General features: G+C 46.0%; 1 protein-coding gene across 1 annotated transcript in view; it reads left to right on the plus strand.

The window, feature by feature from the left end:
• Positions 1–7,333, plus strand: part of ITIH6 (inter-alpha-trypsin inhibitor heavy chain family member 6) — a 34,162-nt gene extending 26,829 nt beyond the window's left edge. The window contains exons 10-14 of the mRNA XM_058658724.1: positions 2,002–2,094; positions 4,188–4,223; positions 4,441–4,554; positions 5,396–5,773; positions 7,013–7,333. Coding sequence (XP_058514707.1) covers positions 2,002–2,094; positions 4,188–4,223; positions 4,441–4,554; positions 5,396–5,773; positions 7,013–7,224 — 833 coding nt within the window. The 3' untranslated portion in view covers positions 7,225–7,333. The remainder of the gene's footprint in view (positions 1–2,001; positions 2,095–4,187; positions 4,224–4,440; positions 4,555–5,395; positions 5,774–7,012) is intronic.
• The last annotated feature ends 2,765 nt before the right edge of the window (positions 7,334–10,098 follow it).

Raw genomic sequence — 10,098 nt, forward strand, 5'->3', positions numbered from 1 at the left:
AGGGGTGGGGGAGGTATAGATGGAGAGCATTAGGATCTGCAAGTGAACAAGGCTTTAGAAAACTCTAGTGACACTGCAACTGCTTGCTGGCTTCTGGCTTGCTTGCTTTGGAACTTTGAACTAGTGCCTTCATTTCTCTGGGCCTCAGCACATACAGAAACAAAGTGGTTAAGCTGTAGCTTTGACGTTTGTTTTGTTGAACAAGAGAATCACTGATGATTCCCAAGGAAGGCAGGGATATAAGAGGAGAAACTGGAGTATCACTGAGCAAGGCAGGTCAGAGTGGGGTTTTGTTGTTGTTGTTGTTGTGTGTTTCCTATGCTCTGTGATTTTGATTAAAATGGGAAGATGGTGAGAATTATCTCAAATTCCTCAAAGACTGTGAAGTAACAGCAATGAACACTTTTGAGTTCTTCCTCTGTAGAGCTACTACTCTACATTTGGTGCTTATCTCTTAGTTAATCCTCACAAGAAATTGTGAATACACATGTTGCTTGTGGAGAGACAAGCAGAGAGGAGAGCAGTCCCTTCTGCAGTGCCACACAGCTAGTCAGATGTTTGAAGCCATACAATCTGGTCTCTAAACAAACGTGCTTCACCACTCCACTACTGTGCTGACGTAAACAGGGCACAATATCCGCAACCTGCCCTCTCTCTCTCCACCACCCCTCTCCCTTAGTATCCTATCTATCCTTGATTCCTGGCTATGTTGCCCCCAATGCATTTCTCACATCTGCCCATTTCTTGCCACTCTGTCACTGTCCTTGCCTTTGTGGTCTTATCTAGAATGTTTTTCCACTGGTCCTCACAAGTCTTCCTGCTTCCTTTCTTGTCCAGATCTCCCAATAGCCAAAATCATTTTCTGAAGACACAATTTGCTCCAGGTTCTTCTCCAATTTAATCCTTGAAGAGGGTTTCCCCTCGCACTAAGCATAAAGTCCTAAGTCCCTCCATGGCTTACAGCATCCATGCCTCTCTGACCTCACCTTCTCTTCCTTCACCACACTCTTTGAACACCAGCCCCATTGATCTCTCTGTTCCTTCCGGAAGCCCCCACCTTTGCCTCTACACAGGCAGTTCTTTCATACTCCTCGCTTTGCTTGATAATCACCTTGTCTGCCTTGCTCTGTTCTCTTCCTACCACCCTCAATCATTTCACTGTCCCTCAAACTCCAACTCATTTTAGCTCATAACCATGTACCCACTCTCTGCCTAAATAGGCTACTTCCACTCTCTGGAATTCCCTAGGTCACCTTATTATTTTTCACATAGCATTTATCACCAGCTGTAGTTATGATTTCTTACTAAATTGTAACTACAACTCCCCTACTAAGCTATGAGCTTAATCAAGTCAGAAAGCATGTCTGTTTATTTTTTAAATTATTAATAAAAGGACAGATTTCACATATTTCATAGACACATTTCTAAGAAAATAGCAATGCTTCTTTCCATCCCTTCCTGAACCCTCCTTTCCTCCTCTTATTTTTCTTTAATTTTTACAAAAACATAATTTGAATCCCCTCTGTAATCACAGGCTTAATACACCACTAATCATAATATTTAGCAAGTAAAAAGTTAGAAGACCACCACTCCACAGGAGTATAAACAAGAGCTAAAAATAACAATAAAATCCGTTTCATTCCCACACATTTTTGTAGTCTGTGTTAACTCTCCCACATATCAGAGAAAACACGTATTTGTCCTTTTGGGGGTTGGCTTATTCACCACAGTATATCTTTGATGCCTAAGCAATGCCTAAATAAATGGATGGATGGAGGGAGGGATGGAGGGATGGATTCTGTGAGGAAAAATATTGAATGTGTCTGAACTTGAAAGTCTATGAGGCTGTAGGAAGTGTAAGATCCCGGTACGGGGGACTGATGGGTCAGTTTCAGAAGCCAGTGAGGGGTGATCTGGTCAGAAGGGGAGTGTGTGCTTTGGTGGGATCAGGGCAACTTTGCCCTGGGAGTGTGAACTATTTCTCTTCTCTTGTGCTGGCAGGAAGTCCACACTGGGGTGGAACATCTGAGGAGATCCTGGAAGGAGCTGGAGGCAGCATGAAGTCTCAGAGAAGTTGGGTGCGGCCAGCAGAAGGTGAGCAAGTGCTATCCCTGCAAAGATCACCTAAGCTTTCAGTTTCACTCAATTACAGCTCTCATTGGCATTATCAAAGCCCGAGGAAAGGTAATATACTCATGTTTTAAAAGAGATCTATTTATGTTATGTGCAAGGCAGAGTTACAGAGATGCAGGAAGTAGGAGAGAGATAGAGAGGGAGGAGGTGAAGGAGAGAGAAAAAGGGGGGAAGAGAAAGAAAGAGAATCTTCTATCCTCTGGTTCACTTCACAAATGGCCACAATGATCACAGCTGGGGCCAGTCTGAAGTCAGGAGTCAGGAGTTTCTTCTGGGTCTCTTACACAGGTGCAGGGGCCAAGCAGTTAATTAGCAGGGAGCCGGATCGGACGTGGGGCAGCTGGTACTTAGACTGGCACCCACAAGAGATGCTGGCACCATGGGCAGCAGCTTTACTGATTATGCCACAGTGCCAGATCCTGTATTAATTTTCTAATGATACACAACAAACTCAAAACTTAGCAGCTTAAAACCACACCTACTACTTGTCTCACAGTTTTGAAGATCAGAAGTCTACACGTGGGGTAACAAGACTGAAATCAAAGTGTTTGTCAAACTGAATTCTCATTCTCCTCTTCATTAATTTTTCAAAAATTCTCCATGATACAGTTTTGTAGGTATAGGGATTTCCCCCTCCCCCCCCCACTTTCTTCTCCCACCATTTCCCCCTATATTATCACAGTAGTCTAGTCCTTTGGTAAAAATTACATGTTACACTTTCTGCAATTGAAGTGCATCATGGCATGATAAGTGTAGGCAAAGATAGAAAATCTAGTATCATATTGTAAAGATATATTTAAATGTTTCATCAGGAATCCTACTTTTATTCGGGAGATGCATAATACAACATAGCTTTACTTCCCGTCTGCTAGTCTCCATTATGGCATTCATCTTTTAGAGTATGAATATACTTGATTACCTATATATTTTGTACTTTGCATGAAGACTATGACAATATTATATTAGACAGAACATACTGTGCTGTTGGTGGAACTCAGTTCTTCGTATTTGAGTGACTGAAATCCCTGTTGACTTGCCGGCTGTTGGCTGGGGGACACTCTGAGCTCCTAGGAATCATCTGAGGTCTCTCTCAGGACTCAGGGGTCTCCTACATTCCTCATCACCTAGTTACCTCCATCTTCAAGGACAACCATGAAGAATCACCCTCACATTAAGCCCCTCTCACACATCATTTCTGTCACCTCTAGATGGAGGGCACATGTGATTATATCAATCTCATCTGGATGATCTCCCACTTTTAAGATCAACAGGGCCACATGACATAACCCATTGATAGCAGTGACAATTCATCCTCTTCACAGATTGATGATGCTGCAAAGCATGTATACCAAGAGATGCTGGGCACTACAGAAGAATTCCACAGGCAGACAGGAAGAGAAAGCATTTGAGTTGTCCTTGAATGATAGCTGAAAATTAATTCTTGGTAGTTAAGTGGAAGGAAAACATTCGAGAAGACAGGGGAAATGGGTATAAAAGGTCTGTAACAAGAGAAGGAGAGCATCTAGTCATAAGATTATCCCATCGGGTTGGGCGGAGTGTAAAGAAAACACTGGACAGACAAGCATATGCAGATCCTGGGAAAGCCCTCAGTGCTGACCTTGGGCATTTTGGCCATAGCTGGGTGAAGGTGACGCAGAGCCCAGTGTTCCTAGAGCGTGCTAGTCTATTTTGTGTTGCTCCAAAAACGGAGCTAGTAACTTCCACAGAAAAGAGGTTTATATGACTCACAGTTCTGCTGGTTGCATGGTGTTCCCAAACCCCCTGGCCCCGCACCCTGGGCAATGGGAGAACTACTTTACTCGTAGGAAGCCTAAGGCAACATTAGCCCATCCCTGAAAGGCAAGTCTGGTGACCTAATCACCTCTCACTAGGCCTCCATCTCTTAATGTTTCCCCTCACCTCAACACTGCCAAACAGGACCCCAAGCTTCAAGTCCATGCACCTGTGCAGAACAAACCCTGTAACAGTCACAGCAAAGTTCCTAGAGATACAGCCAATCAATGCCTCACCAACACAGTCCCTCTGTCTTGCAGATATGTTGCCGAGCATCTTCACTTTCTCATCCTCAGGTAAGCCAGCCCTGCAGCCCTCCTGCTGTAGTGCAGAGTGGCTCACATACTGGGACCAGGACTGAGCGCTTGCTCTCTCTTTCTCTCTCTCTCTCTCTCTCTCTCTGTTGCTCTCTGGGAAATGGGCATGGCCTCCTTCCTGCTTCTCTCCTCCCTTCACTGTCCTCCCTTGTATCCCTTCCTATGAGGCTTCAGAGCTGCATCTCTTACATTGCAGTGGATGGAGATCCCCACTTTGTGGTGCGTATCCCACACTCAGAAGAGAGGATCTGTTTCACACTGGATGGACGCCCAGGAGACTTGTTGCAGCTCATAGAGGACCCAAAAGCAGGTGAGAGTCCCCAAGGATTCCAGCCCCACAACCAGATATGCTCATGACAGACATTTGTGGACTTAAAAGTCTTCACACACAGTAGTGTACTCTACTAACACACAGTAACAAACAAGAAAACATACAGGCACACATGAACACACACACAAAATATACTCACATAAATACCAAGGCACTCACATATAAATGCTCACACACAGCAGCATACAAGAAACTTAAGAAACTTACATGATTACCCAGACACACCTGTGGACATCCACAAATATGCATCCAAACAGTGACACAAACTATATGTCATGGTATATACAATGACACACCTCAACATACAAGTATTTATACCCCCAGATTCAGCTCAGTTTCCAGGATTCCACACACACAGGTGTCACACATACTGTGTTACCCTAGACACAGGAAACACACTTTAGCATGGAAATGTCCACCAAGATGCAGTGACACACCCAGATGCATGCACATTGACACTCTAGGTACTCAACAGTGCATATCAACATATAGACAAAACATGCAGTGTTATACCAAGACTTAGAACACTAACATAAGCACACATGAACACACAAGCAAAAAATACACAATCTCAACATGCCATCTTTAAACACTCAGATGCCTACAGATACTCTTCTGAGCATAGGCAAATGCAGACATTTATAAACTCACAGGCAAACATGCATAATTCACATGCAACCAATTCCACAGTGATGAGCCTGTACATGTGGTGTGCGGGCCATGGTAGAAGCATGTGGACCCCGTGCCTGACACCTCACCCCTGCGCATGCTCCAGATGATCATGTAAATGACTGTGCAGGTGCTATTCCCCTCCCTCCAGGACTACACGTGAGTGGGCGGCTGCTTGGGGCACCACCAAGGCCAGGGCACGAAGATCAGAACCGCACCTACTTCCAGCTCATCACAGTAACAACAGACAAGCCCTGGGCTTACACTATTACCATCAGGCGCAGTTCTGTCTCTGTCCAAGGAGAGGGTGTCTTGCACCTGTCCTGGGATCAACCTACCATACTGAGGAGGCCCCAACTGCAGCTCCATGTAGCTGCGGCAAGCCGTCTCACACTCCGCCTTGGGCCCAACCTTGAGTTCCTAGTCCTCCGGCACCGCTACATACACCCCAGCGCCCTGCAACTGCCACACCTGGGGTTCTATGTGGTCGACGGCTCAGGCCTCAGCAACTCAGCTCGTGGCCTGATGGGTAAGTGTTGTTCAGACTGAGCGGGACCAGGAAACACCAATCCCAAGAGAGACTCTGCCATGGTGAAAGCCTCACCGCCCACCCCCCATCAGCACCTCAACCACAAAGAGGAATCCGAGCTGTGCTTTACACTTCGGGCATCCTGGTCTGGAGAAAAAAGAGTCAGTCAGAGACAGGGATCACAGGGCAGGGTCAGCACTGGAAAGAAAGCAGACCAGGCAGCAGGGGGACTCCACACTGTGTAGTATGTGGGGGTGGTGCTTTCCCAGACTCATAGCTCAAGAAAGTCCTTCTAGAGAAGAAGGGAGACCCTTCCCATGAAAGACCATGTAAGAATGTGGCATAGAAGAATGGAGCCTGCAGGAACTGCAATGATCAGAGCTGAATGCCAGGCTGAGAAGTTTGGCTTGATTCTTAAGGCAGTGGGGAACTATGAAAGACCATCAACAGAGGGAAGACACAGTCAGATGGGGTATTACTTCAGTTTATTATTTTACATGAAGGCTGATGGGAAGGAAAGTTGCAGAGCCAGGTCACAGTTTCTGAGACACTAGCAGGACCTCAGCAGTGGCCTACACCAAGGACTCAGAGCAGCAGTGGCAGGTGAGCACAGGTTTACCTCCCCTGGGCCTCCTGCCTCTACTCCTGTCCTTTTAAATTTTCCCCTTGGGGCCCGACGCTGTAGCTTAGCAGCTAAAGTCCTCACCTTAAACATGCCTGGGATCCCATGTAGGTGCCGGTTCTAATCCCGGCAGCCCTGCTTCCCATACAGTTCCCTGCCTCTAGCCTGGGAAAGCAGTTGAGGACGGCCCAAAGCCTTGGGACCCTGCACCCACGTGGGAGACCAGAGGAGGCTCTGGGCGTTTGGCTTTGGATTGGCTCAGCCCCGGCCGTTGCAGCCACTTGAGAAGTGAATCATTGGACGGAAGATCTTCCTCTCTGTCTCTCCTCCTCTCTGTATATCTGAGTTTGCAATAAGAAATAAATAATTCTGTTTTAAAAAAATCTTCCCCTTTCCTCTGCCACCACATTCACTTTTCCCCCTACTCATACTATACTCCTATCCCACCTGACTCTGTCACATTTCCCACAATGCTTAGCTTCTTGCCTCCTCCAGGCTTTAGCTTCTCCACCTTCCTCTCAGTTTTCTCTCTAGGTTTCCTGCTTTAGGATCTTCTCGGAGCTCAAAACAGGGTCCCAGGTCACCACCCTGATTAGTGTTCCCTCTCTCTCCTTCAGGGCAGTTCCAGCACTCTGACATTCGGCTGGTGACAGGACCTACGGGGCCTTACCTGCAGAGGCGCCATGGCCCAGATGTGCCTGTGGTTCTAGGCAAGAAGCTGCTGAAGGACTCCCCAAGGCTTCGGCCCCGCTGGGCTTCCTGCTGGCTGGTGAAGCGCTCTCTTGTAGAGCGGCTGCTGGGCCAGTCCATCCTCAGCTATGTCCTGTGATGGTTCCTGAACTTCAGAACCACGAGACCTCCATGTGGGATATCCAGAGAGCAGGGCATGGGATGAGCTAGGGGCAAAGATCTGGGGACGTGAAGACGTTTCCAGAGACACACACTTGTGCATATACCGAGGGGATGCATAAATGAAGATACTCAAACACACAGACATGAAGACCTCTGTATCCAGGAGCAGAGCGACTCCTCCTCACAGTCCTTCCTGGCTCCAGTCTCCACTCCCTCCAAAACCACACTCCACAATAACCGCAGAAGTGATTTTCCTAAAAGAAAACTTAAGTCCCCAGTCCTGCTTACAATATCCCCTGGCTCCCATGGCAGATCTAAGGCTCTCAGATTATCTGGGAACAATTCTCTCCCACTACTAGATCTCTGCATACGCTTTTCCTTCTGCACGAAATGCTCTTCCTTCACTTCATGCAAGTAAATTTAATTCCCTTGCCAAGGTTCCATTGTTATTTCCTCTGGTAAACCTCTCCTGACCCATCTCCTAGATTGAGTTTGATCCCTCCCTCTGCGTCCCCACATCCCATCCCCATCCCCTCCAAGGTCACAGTACCTATCGTTCTGTGTGGTAATCACCTATTTTCTTGTCTGGATCTCTGACTTAGAGTGTGAGTTCTTTGAGAGCAAGGACCTTTACTGAAATCATCACCTATGTAACGTCAGTACCTAGAACAAACTAGATGCTTAGTAAATGTTTTCTGAATGAATAAACAAAAAAGTCTCATGGCACAGCCATAGAAAAATCAATGTATATAAACACACCAAAGACATAAGATCACACACAGAAAGACAAGTGTGCTCTTGCTGGACCTCTGTAGCCCCATGCTTTTGAGTTACTTTCCATGTCGCAAAGAGGCAAAGAAATGAAAACAAGGTCATTTGGGCACAGGCACTGGAACACAGCAATATACAATGTACAGACTAAGAGCTAGACACATGTAGGATTCCAGACATAGGAGCAGAGGAATCAAGACACAGAAACACAGGTAGTCATGTGGACACTGAAGAACCATAGTCTGAGACCCCCAGCGAGAGAGAGGCAGGAACAGTAAGTTACAGGTATATTGGCAGAGGCAGAGCAGGGTGAGAGAACACAAAGACTCAGGGCCAGAGATCCACAAAGACCTATAAGCAGGATGTTACATAGACCTAGACTTAGAGACAAAGACCCAGGAACATGCCCATATGTAGAGGAGTGAAAGGAGAGCACAGACTCATGCATGTGGCAATCCAGAGACACACAAAGACTAACCAACACCAGCAAAATGATAGGGATCAGGACATGTAACTGAGACATAAGGATAGGGAAGGCGTGGACTCAGGTATTAATGGAGACATTGTGATGTGGTGACATGGATACAGGGATTTAAAAGCAATAACCAACAGGAAGAAAAATAGAAATTTATAATGGCATGAAGTTGTTCTTCCTGTTGATTTTGTTTTGTGGCTTTTCACTTGGGGGGATTTATACTGACTGTGTACTAGAGACTGACATGTCCAGATGTGAGGATACGATGCAGTGTGCATCTCTACTTCTGCACCAAGGATGGACTCCCAGTGAAACTGTTGGATATGTCTTGACAATGGGATGCAGGACTCTCCTGAAATGATGGACTTATGACTGTTTATGAAGAACTATGTTGTTTTAATGATATGGGAGAACTCAGTGGTGAGGCGGGGAGAACTAAGGGAGAGGATAGGATAAATCCCAGGGCCCATGGAACTGTATCACAAAATGATGATAATAATAATAATAAATGAAAAAAAAAAAGAAAAAATACAATGTATCAAAATCTAAAAAAAAAAAATAAGGCAACAACTCTAGGAGCTGGTTGTAAAACCAGTACACATGGGAATATGAACCCACAAATAGTCACATGGATCCAGGACAGACACATGAACATATCTGGAAATACAGAAACAGGAGCAAAGAAATGTACACACATAAAAAGAAATACATAGAATAGAAGCAAACTGGATTACAGTGACAAGGAAATCTATCCAGAGAGGCAGGTACACAAAGACACAGCACCAAGATACACTTGAGAATACTAAAAGTAGTGAAACACCAGCAAGTGACCAAAGCTACACACGAAGGGACAGGGACAGCTAATCAGAACCAGGGGTAAAGAGATAGTAGCTCAAAGATGAAAATGAGTGGGTCCAGACAGCAGACACAGAGAGGAGGTAAGTCTGATCCAACCAAAACCAGGGACAGAGTAAAAGAGAAGCAGATGCGGGAGAGACAGCCTATCAAACAGACCCTCTGTAACAGGAGCACAGGCATGGGGACCCAGAGCAAAAGTTTCATAGACTGAGAGAAAGACAGAGAGTGACATCAAATCACAGAACAACTTAAGACACAGCCGTCACAATATAAACAAATCCTAACTTAGAGGCATTGAAAAGGCTAAGGGAAAATAGTTGAAGAAGAGATTAAAACCCAAAACACAGACAGAGGCAAGGACACAAAGAGCAAAGCTCCCAAAATGCAGTCTCAAGAACCCAGCACCACAGGGCCCATAGAAGGAGGCATATGCAGTCAGGCAAAGCCAGAGGGTCCGAGACCCTCAGACACAAGAAACACAGATACAGGGGACACACAGGCACTGAATCACAGGACCTTCCAGGACACAAAGATGCACAAAAGTGGAAGCATATCAGCCCTAGAACACAAAGACTCATGGCAGCCAGATCCAGAGGGGCCCGGACCCTAAGTCACATGTAAAGATGCAGGGACCTGCAGACTCACAATGCATTAAGATTCAAGGGCACACACACAGTCAGCACCACGCAAAGATTTAGAGGCATGTAACACAACAGGAATACACAAAAAGCCAGCACTGTGCAGGAA

This window comes from Ochotona princeps, chromosome X (assembly GCF_030435755.1).
Source record: "Ochotona princeps isolate mOchPri1 chromosome X, mOchPri1.hap1, whole genome shotgun sequence".
NCBI lineage: Eukaryota > Metazoa > Chordata > Mammalia > Lagomorpha > Ochotonidae > Ochotona > Ochotona princeps.